The 19,319-nt window shown below is 42.2% G+C and overlaps 1 protein-coding gene across 1 annotated transcript in view; it reads left to right on the forward strand.

Moving 5' to 3' along the window:
- JARID2 (jumonji and AT-rich interaction domain containing 2) overlaps positions 1-19,319 on the forward strand; it is a 203,407-nt gene that overhangs the window by 103,516 nt on the left and 80,572 nt on the right. The window contains exon 3 of the mRNA XM_031589396.2: positions 8,313-8,454. Within this exon, the coding sequence (XP_031445256.1) occupies positions 8,313-8,454 (142 nt within the window). The remainder of the gene's footprint in view (positions 1-8,312; positions 8,455-19,319) is intronic.

Here is a 19,319-nt window from a genome sequence, read left to right on the forward strand (position 1 = left end):
AGCAGCTGGTGGGCTGTTTGCCATCAGCTCTCTTTTCTCCCCTCTTTTGACTTCATTCATTACAGCCCTAGGTTGTTCTAGACTTTGGGACACAGCACAACCACTTCAAATTCCTTTTGCCTTTTTTTTTTTTTTTTTTAAATTTGGAAAAAACAGGCAGAAATGCAAAGTAGCTATTTGTTGGCTTTATCTCTGATTTAGCTCCTTTGATCTGTAAGATGGTGATTTAGGAGAAATCTGTTCCACCAACGTTCAGCAGTCAGCGTTACTGCTTCTATCTCCTGTGCCTGTGATGAATCCTGCCCGGCTGCTCAGCTTTGGGTTCCTGCTTCCAAACCTGTCCAGCCCATGCTACCAGGGTGCCCAAGCTTACGTCCTCCAACTCTGTCTTGCAGTATAAATAAATAAGGGTGCTTACAGTGGCCATGTGTCTTGCTTGGGGGAAGCAGGTGGACTGAGTTTTTCACTGCATCCTTACAAGCTAAGAAATGTCTTTAATCATGGAGGTGTGTCCTTTCAATTTAATTTTTTTTATATAAACTTAAAATAATTGAAGGATTTTCTCTGTGTACGGTATGTTGCAAATATTGGTTCTGTTTTGTTGTTATTATTTATTTCTTCCAGATGTATATTTAATAAATAAAATGGAGGCTTGAAGTTTGTGCTATGGCCTGGGGTAGTTTTTAGGCAAAAGTAAATTAGGTTTGTTTTTGGCTGCCATATTCTTGTTTCTACCAGTTTATTGCAAAATAAATGAAGGGAAGGGAAGGGAAGGGAAGAGAAGGGAAGGGAAGGGAAGGGAAGGGAAGGGAAGGGAAGGGAAGGGAAGGGAAGGGAAGGGAAGGGAAGGGAAGGGAAGGGAAGGGAAGGGAAGGGAAGGGAAGGGAAGGGAAGGGAAGGGAAGGGAAGGGAAGGGAAGGGAAGGGAAGGGAAGGGAAGAGAAGGGAAGGGAAGGGAAGGGAAGGTAGAAGACGGGAGGAGAGGGGAGGAGAGGGGAGGAGAGGGGAGGGCAGGGGAGGGGAGGGGAGGGAAGGGGAGGAGAGGAGAGGAGAGGAGAGGAGAGGAGAAGAGAGGAGAGGAGAGGAGAGGAGAGGAGAGGAGAGGAGAGGAGAGGAGAGGAGAGGAGAGGAGAGGAGAGGAGAGGAGAGGAGAGGAGAGGAGAGGAGAGGAGAGGAGATCCAACAAACTGAGGAAACCAAAACAAAACTTACAGATGTTGTGTTGAAGCAAGAGAATAGTGTAATTAATGGTGCTAAGAGGTCCTTGATATAAGCCTTTATTTAGGGACCGAAGTCACTTGCTTAATAGGGATTTTGGATGGAGATATAATGGGAGTAAGGAGCTTCCTTCAACCTGTGTTATTTAATCAGTTCTCTTTGGTGATCTTGTCTTTTGACAGGCTGACAAAACCATCTTGTGCTGCAATGTCATTCATGCTTGGCTTCCATAGTAATGATGTATATCTACATCTAAAAGCACTGTCCCAGCCGTTTATACGAGCTGTTTGCTAACAGTTTTTGGCATAACAGAACTACTCGATGCATATGCTCTGTTACGTTCCACAATCAACCTAATGCCCAGTGGCTTGTCATCTGAAAAGCCCTCGTAATGTTAATTACCATTATAGCAGCAATGCAGAGCATCGTGTGCTATAAACAATGACTGTTTTGTGCTGCGGTTAATTTATTTAGAGGCAGAAAGCTGCTGTAGTTCTGCATTACCGAGTGAGATAAAGAATAGCATTTTTAATGATACATACTCCTCTTAAAAAATGAGAAGATAGGTATCTCTTACCCTAGATAATTTTTTTTAAATTACGTTAGCACCGTGAAAACCCAGTTCTTTAGTCTCTAAGACAACCGTGGCATGAAAATAGGCCTTATTTTCGAGGCGTGTTGTCTGTTTAATATGTAATGTGATACCTTGTCATGCTGTGACAACGTGACAGATGGCATTTGCACTATAAAACTAAATTATCTTTTGTGCATAGCTATACAACAGCTAAATACAGTAACTCTGTACGATGCGCTGATTAATGCGGGCTGTTGCAGATGTTTTAGAGATACCGGGATGGTTTAACTTGGCATCGGATGATTAATGGTTTTATTTAACATGCCTACCAAGATTTTGGTGGTGTTTCAGCTTCTATTCTGGCTTGTAAGGGCTTTTTGGAAGCGGATATTTAGAGTTACGGACAATGGGATGTGAAATTGTGTTGTATTGCAGCTGTTTGTCTGTTACTTTTGGAAAACGGGCAAGGACTGGTGGTGAGGAATCCTCACAAGTAAATGAGTACCCAGCAGTGAGTTTGCCTGTGCTCAGATGGCACCTGCTTGTCAGCCATGGTGCAGGTGGTTAATCCCTTTCTACCTAAGCAGTAGCATTGCTGTAGTGCGTGGTCAGCTGTCCTAAAAGGGATGCTGCAAAAAGAAGGGAACCAAATTGCCATTTATATGTATTTATATTTCCACATAGCTTTCCCATGTAATGCCAAGGCTGATGGCTGAAGCTGGGTCAGGCATTTTACTCCATCAGCAAAGAAGACTTCGGCTTTGTGCTGACATAGCTGAGATCTCTTACTGTTATGTACTGTTGCCCTCATACGTAACGCTGTCATCCTGATGTGTCCAGAGTGCTGCTACTTCAAGTAAATCCACTTTTTTAGCTCCTTGTAAATTGTGTTTATTTGTTTTGCCGATTGCCCTGGAAACTGGGGCCTTTGTACCAACCAGCCTGCAGCATTCAGGGAAGAATGCAGGAAGCAAGTGCATGGGCAAGGCACGGCGTGGGGTGAGCTGTGGGTTTCACATGGAGCTGAGTTCTGCTGCTTGGCTTCCCTGCCTCCAGCCATCTGGGCAGGCTGGCTGGCATGAGGCCTCATCCCGGACAGAAAGCTGTGAATAAGATCGTGTTGAAATCTCCCTTATTTAGGTCAGTTTTGATGTCTTTGGCTTTCGTTTGTGCATTATTGACTGCAGATTTTCTCCCTGCAGAGGTGGTTCTGTGGGCTGCCTGAACCTGTGAGGCTTTTTTGTTTCTTGAGCTGTTTGAGCATGGGGAACCAAAATAGGTGCTGCTTTCTTGTTGCCTGAGGTCATGGAAACGTTCTGATTTGGGTGCCTCATTGACATTAGAGTAAGTGATGCAGAAACTGTGTTTTGGAAACATTGTGAAAGCCCTTCCAGCCAACCACGTTGTCCAGCTAACCGCATGTTACTGAGATTTGTTCAGATGCTCCTCCTCTTTGGTTTCCTGACTATAAAGTAGCTTTAATAACGATGAATGTACCGATAATTGTACTTTCACCTACGCTTAAATCTGCCTAACCAACCTCATACCCTCCCTTGTATTTTCTACATCTTGCCTTGTGTTGCTCCTTTCTACTTTTCCTTCTCTCTGTGCGTTCTACAGCTCTGCTGTGCATCATTTATATATTCAGAGAGCCTAGTGCTCTTCAGGCCAGCCCTGTGTGTTTCTCAGGCATCCAGAAATGTGTTTAGGTCCAGCTCAAGAAGAGAGTGGTAGGTTGCTGCTAGAATTGTGTGTATATCAACAAAAATGGTACAGTTAGCAAATCTGAATCAGTACAAGTGAAGTTCTGCCACACAGGAATAGTAAGTCTGCTTGCTAGACTGTTGTGAAAAGCAATCTGCTTAAGTCCATGCAGATCCCCCGGATGTAAGCTCATTTAAGCTGATTTAACTGTTTTTACAAATACCATTTTTTGGTGAAGGGGCAGTCACTGGAGAAGGCTCATAAGACCTCTGCTCAAATGGAGTGGTGGTGTGACAGCCAAGGAGGGAAACCAATCCAACAAACGTGCCTGTAGCCACAGATGGGATCAGAAACCCTCAGAACGTGGAAGGCAGATAGAAGGAAGGTGGCAGCAGTGCAGTCTCTTAACACCAGTGTGTAGGAAGGGCTCTTCTGCCTCTCCCGACTGTGGCAGAGTGGGTGTAATATTTGCATCTGTTGTTTTCACAATGCAGTTAGAAGCTGATTTTTTTGGTGTGTGTTTTCAAATAGCATGCAGTTTACTATCACGGGTTATGCAGAAGTTTAGAAAAGAATTCAGCCAAACTGTGAAGGCGGAGATTTATGTGCCTAAGAAGCATTTTTAAAAGATGTTGATGTGGTTCACTTTTAAGCCAGCCTTTTTAATTACTAGAAATTAGTAGTTGGCCTTTCATTTAAAATATCTAATCCTGTTCCGTTAAAGCCAGAATAGTCAATTTAAGGGACCATTTGATATGTGGGTTTCTGTATTTGACTTAATTAAGTAGCTCGTTATTAGTGGCTCAGTGAAAGCAGTGTTTGTTCTGTTACTTTGAGCCATAAAGAGTTTCAGTTCTTTTTAAACTTTGGCAGCTAATGTGTACTATATAACTATATGTATGAATTATTATTTCATATAAGTCATTTTCATACATGAAATTCTACACTGACTTACAATCCGTGTTGCTATACTTCCAAATTTAAATTAAATATGTAGTTTCGAAAAAATATGAACGAGTCACTTCATTTGGAAAACAAACGCTTTCCTCTCTGTGCTACAGAATAAAATCTATCTTTCTCAGCTCTGCTTTATTGTGCCTGTTATCCAAGCCTGGTGTTTGGCCTCAGGCCCAGTGGCTGGGGGAAGAAGTGGCAAGAGCAGAGCAGAGCTCAGTGGGTAGGGGCAGGCAGCCTGTGCCAGGTGCTGGCTGCTGGGGGCTGAGGCTGTCACCGGGGTGCACCGAGGAGCAGGGCTCACCTGCACCCTGGTTTAGAGGTTGGAAAGTGCAGAAAAGCATCTGAGGAAGTGTTTGTCCCTTTTGGTTTTATTTGCCTCTCTGATGGCTTGCTGGTTCCTTGGCTTGCTGAGTGCTCTGAAGCATCTGGATTAAAAAGTGGTTCAGCTCTTCAGCCACGCAAAAGAGCATTTTCTTGCTTGGTTGCTTTTCCCTCTTTACATCTGAACACTATGCAGTACTCTGCTTTTAAGAATGAATGCCTGCTGCTTCCTAGTGCTTGGTTAAGACAGACAGCCAAAGCCACGTGGACAGACACGAGCTGCCCTCTATTCCTGCCGTGTGCTCAGCCCACTAAGAGCCGTGGGGTGTCTGAGTGTCACCTGGCACATCCGTGGGGCCCTCACCTCATCCTGGGACACACCTGGGCTTCAGGCCCTTGATAGCTCCGGATCGATGCGTGACAGAGAAGGTGGTTTATTGCAGATAGCAGGAATGGTGTTTGAAAGGAAAGGTATCTGGGGGCAAACTGAGTACAGTTGATCTAAAAATGATTGAGTGACAATAAACTTTATAACAGCTTAATTCAGCATGTGCTTTCTCTCCAGTGCTTGGAAGGAGACAGCTCCCATGGACTGTGGATGTCTGTGCCTTTCATCACTGCTGAGTGAATTTTGCAATTATGCTGACCCTGAAAAGCTATAGAATGTGAGACCCATTCCCATTATTTATCTGTATCTCTCATTTGTACTTTTATGCCTCCCTTCTAGGACACTTGTTTTAATTGGTTTCGGCTGACGATAGCTAACTGTGGTTATCTGCAATATTATGGCATTTTGGGATGGTGCTGGTTATGATGAATAATAGTAGACAAACCGGTATTTCTCCTTAAGGGACACAAATCATGCTTGTCTTCCAAGTGCAGTGATAGTTTGGCAGGGAGAAAGAATGAAAAAGAATTGCCTTCCAAGTGCATGCAAGTTGACAGCCCAAAAGGTGATTTTCTTGACTCATATACTTAAGTTTGCTGGGTTTTACATATGGCAAGTCTCCAGAACAAATATTGCTTTTGGAAAACCTATTCAAATTCTGTCATAAGAGTTAAATTACTGAGTATCAGACCTCAAATGATATGCTTAATTTAAACTTCTCTTGAGTTTTAAAACAGTAAATTATATTAGCAGTAGTTTCATGGAAAAAGGCAGAGCAGAAGTTTATTCTTGTTTAGGAATAGACTTGGTTATTGCTGCTTCCAATGAGGATGCAGTCAGCTGGACATAAAATATATTTAATATTTTTTAAGAGTTCTGTATTGGTTTCTCTGGAATACAGTGAAGGAATGCTGTCACCCATGTTGTATCACTGAGTGGCACTGTACAGTATTAATCTCTGAAACCTGCAGGGTCACAATTTGGGACCTCTAAAGGGAACGAAATGCCAAAAGCAGTTTCACAAAAGAGGAGTTAAAATGTAGTCATTGAACTTTGCTGTGTCAGTCTGAAGCTGATTAGAAGAGCCGTTTTAATGCTGAAATCAGTGCCTCGCTCCATTTCAACTTCTATTTTGTGGTCTTCATATTGAGCATTAGATTAGACTGGAATCAGAAGGGCTGAGCACTTGGGATCCTGGTTGCAGGTCATATGTCACACCGAATCGCAGCATCAAGCAGCACCAAGCAAAGGGCTCGAGGCAGGGGGGGAACATTGGACTGGCTGTGTGTGATGCTTCCAGCAGCTAGCATGCCCCAGCATGGCCTTTGCTGTTGGGCTACTTCTGCCAATGGGTTCCCTTAAGCTGAGCTTGCCTGGATACGAGGTTATGTGATTAATGCTTTGAGAGTGCTAAGAGATGTTTTCCTGAAAACACAAGTTCTGAAGTGGCATAGTGCTGATGCAATGCTTTTGATGCTGTTTGAACTGCTGTTATTAATAAGCATTTTTGGTTTTGTTTTCTTACCAGCCCAGCTTATCTTGGAACCAGTCAGCCCCCTCCCTGTTTTCTTGCAAAGGTGCAATTATAGAAAGTGGGCTGAAATGACCCAGAGAGGCGGTACTATCAGCATTTCTTGAGCAACTAAAACTGTGAAACAAAGCTCTGTTGTATCGTTTGCACAAGGATTTTGATGGAGAGTTGAGAAAGCATTTCCAGGATGAAGTTGTAGCTGCTCTGGTACCAAGCACTTAAAACACTGAATAAATACTGAGCTGATAACATTGTTAGTAATATTCCTCTCTCCTGTCCCAAAGTCTACTGAGAAATATGCATATATTTTAATATAATGCTCCGCTCTGCACTGTGCAGAGCACAGAGCACTGGGTGCAGGTCTGCACAGTATAAGAAGGATGTAAAGGCATTAGAGAGTGTTTAAAGGAGGGCCATGAAGATGGGAAAGAGTCTGGTGTATGGGTGAGGTGTATGAGGAGCGGCTGATGTCCCTTGGCTGGTTCAACCCAGAGCAGAGGAGCTGAGGGGAGGCCTCATGGCGGCTGCAGCTCCTCATGAGGGGAGAGGAGGGTCAGCACTGAGCTCTGCTCTCTGGTGGCAGCAACAGGAGCTGAGGGACCAGCATGGGGCTGTGTCAGGGGAGGTTTGGCCTGGGCATCAGGGGAAGATTCTTCATGGACAGGGTGGTCGGGCCCTGGAACAGGCTGCTCAGGGAAGTGGTCACAGCCCCAAGCTGCCAGAGTCCAAGGAGTGTTTGGACAGTGCGCTTAAACATAGGGTTTGATATTGGGTGATCCTGTGATGAGCCTGGAACTGGACTCAGTGGGCCTTATGGGTCCCTTCTATCTGAAATGTACTACTTTTCTATACATTACTCTTTTAGTTCTTCCTTCAGTCTGAGTGGCTTCTACTGTCTGTCTGCTTGTAATAGTTGTTGAACACAACGCTCACACAGAGGCACACGCATTCTTCCATCTACATGACTTTGCTTGCTATATTATTCTTCCAGCAGAGTGAGGGCACAACATGGAAGGTAACAGTGGCATATGTCCCCTGCGTTGCACAGCTCACCTCTGATCGGGAGTTTCTGTGTTTGAGTGATTTAGTGTTGAAAGATTCTATGTTGAGAAATGGATGTTTATTGTTAACTCCTTTGGGATTAAGGATTCCTTCAGGGATCATAAATTCTAATAGTTGGAAGCAGCAGAATGAAGTTCAAGAAGATGACAGATTAATCAAATGGCAACTTAATTTTATACTGATCTACAGATAAATGAAAAAGATTCTGTACTGTGCCAGTAAACAGGCATTCTGTTACACAGGGATGAGTTTGACTCTAAACTGTGCCCCTTTTAGCATAAGGGATGTGACAAGATTATAAATGTGATTGCAGACACCTGTAGTAGAGTTGTTTGGAACGGGTAGCTTACAGTTAACCAAATCAGAAACATGCAATCAGCCAGTTTCTTATTGAAGTACCTCTGTGCAAAATCAATGTTATCAGCGTATCTCTTTGCAAGACAATTGCTTTGGGAGTTGACTCTCTGCTGATAGTGTAATGTGTGAATTTTAATAAAATCCATTTGGTGCTGGAAATGCAGGTTTTGAATATTGTGTACTACTTTGTCATGTTTGCAGGACTTCTCACTAATGGCCAATCTAAAGGATTAGGACCGGGATCAGAGCAGCTGGAGAATGAAAAGGACGATGCATCGCAGGTGTCCTCAACGAGCAACGATATTAGTTCTTCAGATTTTGAAGAAGGGCCCTCGAGGAAAAGGTCAGTAGTACATCACGATTAAAGATGCTTTGTCCCTTTTGTGCTACAGGGTTGTGATTATGTTATCAGTAAGGAATGATTGCAAATACTGCCCTACTATTAAAAGAATTTCCAGTGTGGTCTCCTTCTAGTAACAGTAGGAGTTCGTGCTTCATCCATCATTATAGATAGTACTTGCTGCTTGGAGGTTTTTTTGTTTTGTTTTTTGTTTTAACTTGGAAAAGCAGTAGATGATTGCTGAACTATATGGCTTGATACTCTCTTTCTGCCTCCTCTGTCCACCTGCATTGCATCGTGGGGACATATCAATAATTATATGTGTGTAATTTCAAGGAAAGCATCATTGAAGTGGTGTTACCCTTGTTATTTTTAATTTTCTGTGAATGAAACCATGTTAAGTTTAAAAAAAAAAAGGCTTCTGAAAAGAGAAACTAGAGTTATACAGTGTTGTGGGTATTTGATTGTGAAGGACTGCTTTGACATAATGCTGTGGTAAACTGCTTCTTCTTTCCTAGAAATTGGTTATGAAGCCCTTGTTGAACTCTTACAAGTTCTTACCCTGAATGTGCAAAATGTAGGTTAAAAATTGTAGGAATCAAGCCAATCTCTTGCAGAAAATATGCTGAAAATGCAAGCAGAGGCTGGGAGTTGTCCTCTCTATGAAGTGAGAACCAAAACAGGCTGCCTGAAAAATGCTGTTTAAAAGATAGAATTGGGAAATGCTTTCTCAAACTTTTTTCCTTTGTACTCTTGTCACCCTAGTCCCAGGCCAAAATGAACTGTAACATAAGTTCTCTTTCAAACAAAAGAAGTATTCTGTGTGACCTTATGATTGCTCTGGGAAGATGAATGCTCTCCTGAATGCCCCCATGTCCCCATGCCTCCCACCCCTTTCCCCACAACTTCTCTGCTCTCTCCTCCACAACTACAAACCTAAAATCTAGCTCTGAATATGCCTATTAGCTCTTCTGGTGAATCCAAATAAAATCTCTGCTATTTTCCATACCGGTAGAAATTCTGTAAGACTCATTGCATCCTTCTGCAGGTCAGGGAAAGAATATTTGTGTGTTTATTTTTAGCTTTATGAATTAAAACAGAAGCTTGAAAATGATTTTTTCTTAGAAGTGTAGGTAGAATAGTCCTGGGAGACAGTGATCATCATTTGATGCTGTTTCCACTGATGCTAGCACGTTATCTTCAGGAAGTTTTGCCATCCTCTATGCTTGCTCTGTCCCCTCCGTTCAATGCCCTCATTTCTCAGCCATGCTGACACAACCACTTGCAGGGTCGTGCATTGAATAGGTTGAAGGAGCTGCTTAGGATTAGAACTAATACTGGGAGGAAGGTGGATTTATGCTTTTTTTCCAGGGTTCTTTGTTTTTAACCTGTGTGAGTTTACATCTCTTGCTCACAGCATGGCTGCAGGAGCAGCTACCAGTGCAAGCAAGAGGCACCCCCTGCTCCATTCTGGGGATGGGATGTGGGTGAGGAAGAGCAGGAGGGGGCTGTCCCTTGCTCTCTCCCTTCTTCTGATACCATTGCACAGTCCACCTGCAGTAATGAGTGGGATTGCTACATCACCCATCATGAGAAACTGCATTTGAGCATTGTGGGAGAAATTTTTCTGAAGGACTTATCTGCTAGTTTTGGCTGTGGGATTCAGATACCTGAGCAGCAGTTCAATGATTTAGGCCCACAGTTGTTTCATTTACTGTTTCATTTACTCAGTCCTTCAGACTTTTAGTGAAAAATCGTCAGGTACTTTCCAAGCTAGAAACAAAACAAAAAAAAAAACCATAAGCCAAGATGGAAAATATCTGTCTTTTGTGGAAGATAAGATACCATTTCAGTTCTTCATGCCCCATGATTCGTTGAAATAGCATTAGTTTTGCTGTTGCAATTACTGTGAAGGGAAGTGTTCCTGTTTTGTTTCCATTTACATCTAACTTTTGTCTCTCTTCCTCCTGAGCTTCCTCTTTGCAGACATACATTTTCTGGGCTTCTTCTCATAAGCGTGCTGAGTGTTCTGGCATCATCCTCCTTCTCACTTTTTCTTTTGCTGTGCATGTAATGTTTCCTTGGTCATGGTCTCTTAGGATCCCACAAAGAGTTGTGTCAGAAATACTGGGCAGATAAAAGATACCCAAGAGAATGAGGAGAGGGGACAGGATTTGAAATGGCTGCTGTTCTAAACTTGTCTGACAGAGAGGATGTCTATGACTGATCAAGCTTTGAGAGATCATGTCCTCGTCTTCCTTTTGTGCTTCCTCAAAATCAAACCTATAATTGTCTGTTCATCTATGTGTACAACTATGTGTGCTGAAACACACCTTGAAGTGCTGGCTGTCATGTGTACTTCATGCAGTTTTTCCCCCTCCCCAGAACTGGAGTTGCATGGTTGTTTGTCTTCTAACTGCTCTTGTAAGAGTTTATTTAGAAGTTCCAGGCTGTGGTTTGACCTTGTAGTTCTTCAGTGTAATGACAAGCTGGTACTGTGTACACCTCTTCCCATCCATCCTGCCTGGCAATCTTCAGGCTTCCAGGTTGGGCAGTTCAGTGACTAATCTGGCAGGACTTTTTGATGTACTTCCAGTGGGTTACAGGTGAGAAGATCAGTTGTTAATAGGCGTCTGTGGGGAGGTAAATCCCTACCTGCCTGTCTGGTGAAGGGATACCTCCTGGCTTTCCCACATAATCACATAAGGTAACATTAGAGTTCCCAGCCAAGCATAGCTCTTGGTTTGTCACATCTGTGGTTTGATCAGTTTCAGCTCAGAATCGATTGAACAGCCCAATACATCATGAAGAGAGCATCATGATGGGAGGAAGGGGTTCTGGTGAAAGTATGGTGATATAATGCTTCAGATTTTATTCAGAAACTTGCATAGAGAATCTGTCTGATGGACCAGGCTTTTGAATGCCACACTGAGGCTTTAAATGCCTCAAACAAGACTTCATGGGGACTTTACCAGTAATTAACACCTTTGTCTGGGAACTGGAGGCAGCTTTCTGTACAGCTTACTTTGCAGTCAATGGGGAAAGTCCCATTTCCATTTTTTTTTTTTTTCAACTGTAGAGTTTTAGATTTCAACAGAACATGCACTACCAACCATTTTCTGAAGCTAAGGTTTCAGCTGTGATTGCTTGGTGGTTGTAAGGAGGAACAGAAGTACACATATGACTTTGACTCTGTAAAGTCTCCAAATCTGTCACATAAGCCCTGCTTACAGAATAAATAGAGCTTGGGGGGATCTGGCAGCAACAGGACTCCAAAGTACTTAGGTTTGTTTGAGTTTCCACTGTGAGAATGGAAAAGACTTGCTTTGGTCTGAGCTGTGTGTTACTTTTGTCCAGGTCTGGATGGTAGGGGGTGAATTTTATGTAGGAAATACTGCTTTCACTGTGTGCATTATTGTAACCTTTGGCAAAAGCATTCAAGTATTGCATTAAAAATGCTATACAGAACCTGTTGTAGTTGCTGTGTGTGAGAGAGAGCAGGTGCTAGTTTATTTTGGGAGAGATTAACAAAAGATGGATGGTCTTCAAAGAGTAAAGACTATTTTTAGAAGTCATTACAAAGGTAGTTTGCCCCTGGAGGAGAAGTGTAACTTCAGTGTAACTGCATGGTCTTTTTGGTATCACTCTCCAACCTGATGGTCTGATTCTTAGTTGAGAAGGGCAATAGGTAACAGGCCAAAGAGGTTTGAGTCACTGTGCAGGATGTTCTTGCATTTTTATGAGCCTTCTTTGAAGAATACATCCACTGAAGTATTTGTAACATTGAGCAGGAACAGTTGCATGGTTTTTAGCAACAGTTGCTCACCGTACCCTGGAAGATATTTGTGCAGAGCAGGCTGGATGCGACAGTATGTTCATCGGTGGTGACAGGAGGCTGTTACTTGCTTCCTGTTACTATTCACTCTCATGAGCCCTTCCCCAGCAGTGCACGCAGGAATTGCTGAATGTTCTTTTGCTGCAAAGTTCTGTTAACACAAGGCTCTGAGAAGTGAGAGGGGTTTGTCTGATTTGAATAGGCACTAAGTTTTACGGTATGTTTTTATACTCAGTGTTAGCATACTTTCTCCAGTAGGGAAAAGGGTTTGTTTAGTTAGAGAGATGAGAAATCGTGTTGAAGAAATTTCAACACTCTGGGAAGAAAGTCTGAAAACATTCACCAGTCCCCACGCTTCCACTCTTGTGTCAGTTTTCCCAGTAGGAAGCCTGTTCTTCACTCCACAGCTGCTCCATGTTATTTCAGATTCACTCTGTGATGGTGACCTTACCCTCACCTGCTGTGTCAGGTGAAGTTGACTCCTGTGGTTGACACCGATGTGACACTCTGAAAGCCTGGGGGGATCCCTACACCAGTTAGGATATGGTTTCAGCTCTGTCCTTGCCTGTAATATCTCCACACTGGCCTAATTACTGACAGCATCCTGCATGCACTGTTGAAGGTTAGTGCCTGGGAAGCGAAGTTGGAGTTTCCAAGCAGGGGAAGGAAGGATTGAAGTTGTTTGCACGGAATGTTCACAGCGTTTCTCTCAGCTGTCCTCCAGCATTTCTCTGCATTACAGCTGTGCTTTGTGAGCAGCTGCTGGACTCTGCACGTTCTTGTTCTGTCTGTCCCCAGTGGCCCCTGGCACCCTGTTGCAGGAACAGCAGAGCAGATGCGCAGCTCCTAAAAGACAGCTCTCCTGGTTCTGTTCTGCCATAGGGAAAGTTGTTGCCATTGGGAGGAAGACACAGCCACTGGGGAGCAGTAGCATTTTAAGCTACCACAGCTGGATTGGGTAGAAACTGTTTATTAGGAACCCTCTGAGGTCTTTAATTAATACAGCTGCTTTCTGCTAACGGTCTCAAGCAAGTGTGGTTCTGTGTTACAGCAAGGTTAAGATGTGGGATACGCCTCTAACCCTTGCATCGTGCTGGCTTTCTGCTGTCTGTTCAATTTTGCTTTTCCTTTTCAATTTATTTTAGCTCCTGAAGTTGGCTCACTGTGGGGTAGATGAATGGCAAAGCTTGCCAAGCCAAGGGGATAGAGTATGCGGCCAAGGAATAGGAGGAGCTGGTGATTGCATGGCTTCAGGACTGGCAGTGCTGCATTATACCTTTAACACAACAAAAAGCCAGTGAGGATAGGCCAGGTTCTGTGCATTAAGCAAATGGTTTGTTGTAATCCTTTTCAACTTGGGCTGCAAAAGGCTTGTTTGCAGTAGAACTGTCAAAAGACTGAGAGGGCTCAGGGTTGTTTTTTTTTTTTTTTGTCAGATTGTTTTTATAGTTAATAATGAATAGTCTTTCTAGCACTAGACTTAGCACCTTCCATGCAAGACATAAAACAAGGTCAGACACGTTCCCATATGTGTGTGTTTGTGAGGGATTGCTATTGAGTATTCTGGGCAAAGAGAGTGAACCGTGTATTATGACTCAGGTGTGAAAGCAGGACATCACTTGTAATACCTAAGTGTTTTCCAGGACCTTTGCAAGGAGTTGTCTTTTCACTGACTGGAACACTGTATAATGTATTTGCATTCAGCTGTTGCCTGCTACCATATAATGTAATCCCACTTATCAACCAGATACTTGCATTATCTTTTTGTAATTTTAGTAGGCTGTGCAAATCTGCAGTACTTGTTGGCTTATGAAGAAGCACTGTATTAATCCACAGGAAAAGCAAAATGGCAGTAAGATTTATGTTTCATAATTTTTTTTTTTTTTACTCCCTCTGGAAATTCTTGTATGAGTGGAATATATTTTTAGCTCAGCACATTTATATTTAAATAACAAGCCTTATAAACAAAACAATAATAGTCCATTGGAGTGGGTTTATGCAAGAATAGCAAGAAGATGGATCACCTTCTTTATAATGCAAGTCAAGGAGATCATTCCATGTAGTATGAGAAGAAAAAAAATCAGGTGATTAATGTTTGTTCACTATCTTCATAAGAAACAAGCAGAAGTTGTTGATGTGGCTTCTTCTCTCTGACAGCCAAAGATATAACAAAATGCAAGAATTTGGGAACACTTTAACTTTGTGGGTAGACAGCTCTGTAAACAACTTGTCCTAGTAGTGATTTAGTAATTGTGTGGGTATGATTTATAGCAGCAGAGAAATATTAGCAGACTCACTTGTCCTCGCCTGCCACCCTCGCTTCAGGTGCCAGGGTTGCAGGGGGAGGACATTGTGATCTTGGGCTCCAGCTCCAATTCCCTGCCCTCCCCCAGGTGGTTTCCAAGGGAGTTTCCAGAGCCAGATCAAGTGGGTACAGCTGGGTCTATGGTTCCACCTCTGACTAATGCTCTTTCAGCTGCTTGATAACTTACCATTGTTTGTTTTTATTCATGTGTCTGACCCCCTGAGCATGACAGGCCAGATGATGATTGCTTGAATACTGGGGAGAGGTTTCTCTAAACCAGTGTAGGAGCTAGCTGAACCTGCACTGAGATGCACTTCTTTCTAGCAAATTTCTATCAGCATCAAAGAGATTTTTGGATGCATAGCAGTAGTGTACTTAAGCCAGTGTTTTTGGGTAACATCAACTCTTTGTTGTGTCTGCTTTCTTCTGTCATTTTTCCATGTGCATCTGTGCTGTTGTTTGGCCTTCTCTTACTTTGAGGCTACAGTTCAGCTGCTGCCAGCCCAGTGCTTAGCCTGCCATCACTAGGGGCAGAGGAGACATCTCTCTGATTTGATCCTTTTCAAACCTTCTTGACTTCACACCTCTCTGAAAATTATCTTTTTGTTCCTCTCCTGTCCAGACAGTGAGGCATTTGTGGCTAATCTACTTACATGACATTTCAAAAAGACAAGCTGATACTAGAATCACTTTATATTGAGGACTGTGTTTGAGCAGTCCATGAGTGCTTTCTCTTCCCAAGGCTCCAGTGCTACATCAGAAATGATACTTGTGATGGACATTTCTAGGTTTTTCATAACCTCAGCAGAGATGGTCTAGTTGCTGTGCTTTGGCTATTTCTGGCCCTGCAGCTTGAATGGGGAAAAAACAAACACACACAATTGTATTACAGACAAGTGTCTTTCCACTTATACTTCCATTCATAATTCCCCAAAATGAATTTAAAATCAAAGTCAGGAGGAAGAAAAGGCATTGAATTGCATTTTGAATATCACCACATTGCCTTGTTTGTTTGCTTTTAGGTTATTTTAATGAATGAGAGTCTGTTTTAGAATTTTGATACCTAGAATTAACCAGGCTTGCTTTTGCAGGGGTCTTACTCTCCTTAGAAAGAAGAAATTAAAGAGAAAACATTCAGCACCTTTAAGTATGGATGAGTTTTCAGAATCAAATGGAACGGATTCAGTTTCCTGCATAAAACTAAAAACGGAGCTTAAAAAGATGTCAACAGATACAAATAACTGTAGTGAGGATAGATGGCCAAGAATGGAAGAGCTGAAACCTGTTTCTAAAATAAGCATGTGTATAATCAGTGAATGTTCAGATGCTCTAATTATGAAATATACCAGAGAGTTTGGCTAAGCAGCTATTATACCAAAAGAGAATAGATAGAATGCTCACCCATATCCTGGGCTCGCTATAAAACTCCAAAGGAGGGATCTCCAGAAGAGATCCTTCCCCACTGGTAGTCAGCTCTTAAATGGGTCTAGGAGAGGTGCAGCCAGGCTCCACTCCTTCCAGCAGCACAGGTGAATTGCCTTCAGCTGAGCTCCCAGGGCTGACTCATGGCTCGCCTCAGGTGGTCAAGCAGAGGTTCAGGCTGTGATTCAGCAGTTCCCAAACAGCATGTAAAATGCAGTCATAGTTGTCAGGAAGTAGTTTTGCTTACATGACACTTAATAACAATTATAGTGGTATTTGGAAGGATTAGGAAGCAAAAGATATGGGAAGAGAAGTACAATCTAGAGATTGTTGTTGTTTTATAATACGCAATAATAGAGGGCTCCTAATCTTCTAATTCAGCCCAGTGTTTGGAAAACAAAGCTGATTGCTAGAAGTTGTTTTTAAATTTATCTTTTCCTTCCTGGTAGACTGGATGTGATTTAGTTAGTAGGTTTCATTGGTATCAGTTCTTCATTCTCCAAACAAGATCTCTGAAGATCTTGCTGCTAAGCATACTAAGCAGTTTGCATTTTCACCAAAACTAAGTGAACTGATGATTGAGACCTCCAGTTATGTGAAGATTTAGACGAGTGTTGCTTAGAGGAGATGTAATAAGGGCAGTTTGTACACAATGTCATTTTCACTGTTATTCTAACCAAGTTTTGTATGTGTATGCTGAGATAAAAGTCAGCCTGGATTGGGCTACTTTTATTGTATGTGCTCTGCAATCAAAGTGCTCATCTGGATCCTGCACAGCAAGTGGGGGAATATGTTCTTGACATGTTCCTTGGAAATGACAATGTGAGCATGGCTGGCTGCTGATTCAACAAAAATGACTGTAGTGTGTGTGCTTCTATTGTTTTGTATCAGATCAAAACAGGTTTTGTCCAAAGTAGGGAATGGTCTGTCTCACTGGAAGAGGCATAGGGCAGTTGTGACTGCTGGTCAGTGATCGAGCAGTCCTTGTTAACAGTGCATAGCTTAGGAACATAAGGGTTTTCAAGCTCTGCACTGAATTTCAAAAGCATAGTTCATTTTTTTTTTACTGCAGATGACTTCTCTTGAATCTTCCCAGCTCTCTTGTGTTGGGCATTTTATATTTATCTGGCACACCTGCACTTGAGTAGCTCTTTTTCTTTCTTTTCCTCCATTGCTGGCTGCATCCAATAACACAGAATCTTCTAATGGAAGCTGGGTTTTGTTTATTTCTATTCTTAACTTGAACACTGATATTTCCACCATTTTAGTGGCATGCTTATTGTTACGTACTTTGTACAGTAATGGCCATATGATCATTGTGTTATGATTTTATGCTTTCCTTTCTTGCTTTTCTTAGCGTTTGTTCTTGACTCTGGTTAAATAAACTAAAACTTAAGGGATGTGGCCACATGGCAAATTGTTTGCAACTTTTTTTCCCCACTTGTGTTGTAGTCCATTTCCACTAGTAGCTTGCTTCTTTCAGATTTCAGACAAGTTCTCCCCAGAGTTTCTTCATGGTAGTTACTATGGAGATGGCTGTCCTCTCTTCTTCTCTCTTATCCTCCTGCTTTCCTTGAGCTCCTACAGCTGTTATTTATCTTTTCAATGAAATGAAGTTTGTACAGACCTCCTTTCTAATGTCTCCTCTTTAGCAACGTCTTGTTTGCTTCTAATGCCTTCACTTTTATGAAATCCTGTAGATACTTGTTTATATGAATAAAATATTGGGGTAGGAGTGAGGAGATCCCTAGCTAAAGGGGTCATTCCTGAAACTATTGTCTGATTTGATCTGTTTTCACAGTTGAATAGTTGGTCATTGGAGTCATATGTCTGTAAAATGAATGAACTACTAATGCATGTGTGGGTATGTATGCTGATTGTCTAGGATAGGCTTTAGGATTTATTTATTTTAAATGGCACTTTTTAGCATTCAATATAAACATATTCTGGTGCAAGTTAAAATTTCCCCGATGAAGAAATGAAAACTGAGACAACACCTCGTTAGCCTTTTAAGTCTGAGAGGCTTTTCTTTGCACTTCATTGTAATTTATATATACAGCTTTATATATTCCAGCTTTAACAGAGAAATGTGGATGTGATGGTTTGGTAGATGACTTAAATAGACACTTGTAATGTGTTCTCCAGCCAAGAAGCTTGGCCATGGCTACCTGTCCAAGGGACATCCCAGGGCTGGTGGAGCTGCGCTGCTGCATCTTCAGGGGTTTTCCCTCTTTCACTGCAGAGGCCTTGCCCTGGGGGACCATGAATTGTAGCGTTGTGCTCTTTTCCTTTGGTCCACCAAGCACAGTCATCTGTGGTGTTCCACAGTCTGGAGCCTACTGAGAATTCCCTCTGTTCTACAGCTGCATGAATACCCTGCCTTGTGTTGCTGGCCAGGTAGTGAAAATCACTTTGTCTCCTCTTGAGATCACTGGGATGAAATTGTGCCCTACCAGCCTACTACACAACCAGGGAAATATGACAAGGGTAATAGTGCTTTTCTGTGTCCTTTTGTGCTGGCTCTGTCACCTGGCAAGAGCCCAGTCGGGTCAGGACCCTCCTTGGGTAACATAGTCATCGTTCTTGCCTTTCTTTACATGGCAAAGCAAGAAGAAGAGACTCTGAAACCCTGTGCTTCTGTGTCTGTGCTGTTTCTCATGCTTTAGATTTTTCTTGGCCATGTGACAATTTGTCCTGCAAGTTGTCAAGCAAAATGTGTGTTTAAAAATAAATTACTCTAAAATTTTAATCAACTCTTTTTTTAGAAAGGAGTCTAATGTTTTTCTTTTGCATTCGTCTAGTTTGCTGTGAAAATGAGCAGCTGGGACTTCCTTGATGACTTCTATTTTTAGTGTCATCTTTACACCTGCACATTGAAAATCATAAGTTTTCTAACTGTGATTGAGAAATCTTACAAAAACTTTGGCTCTTCAGTCAGAAGCCTGAAATCAAGCTGGCCTGTTCATTGTAGTATCTCACTGAGCTTGGACTTTATATATTTGTCTTAAGCTAGAAAAAATTGACCGCAATTGATTTTTCTTGAAATCTAATTCCTCCTACTAGAATGATTCATAAAAGAAAAACGAGGCAAATGAGATGTGGCCAAATTTCTGAGAACGTCACTTTTATGTCTCTAGCTTTATGAAGTCCTCTCATTATCTGAAAATTAGATTGTAAGTATTAAGCCTTAGGTAGACAAATGTTACCATGCAGCTGAGGTTTGTTTTTTTATTTCAGTATTATTTCATTCCTGTTATCTAGAAATCCTGTTGTCAAGTTCATTCTTGATACTGTGCCACATGCAAA

The sequence above is a fragment of the Phasianus colchicus genome, chromosome 3 (genome assembly GCF_987193195.1).
Source record: "Phasianus colchicus chromosome 3, bPhaCol1.hap1.1, whole genome shotgun sequence".
Lineage (NCBI taxonomy): Eukaryota > Metazoa > Chordata > Aves > Galliformes > Phasianidae > Phasianus > Phasianus colchicus.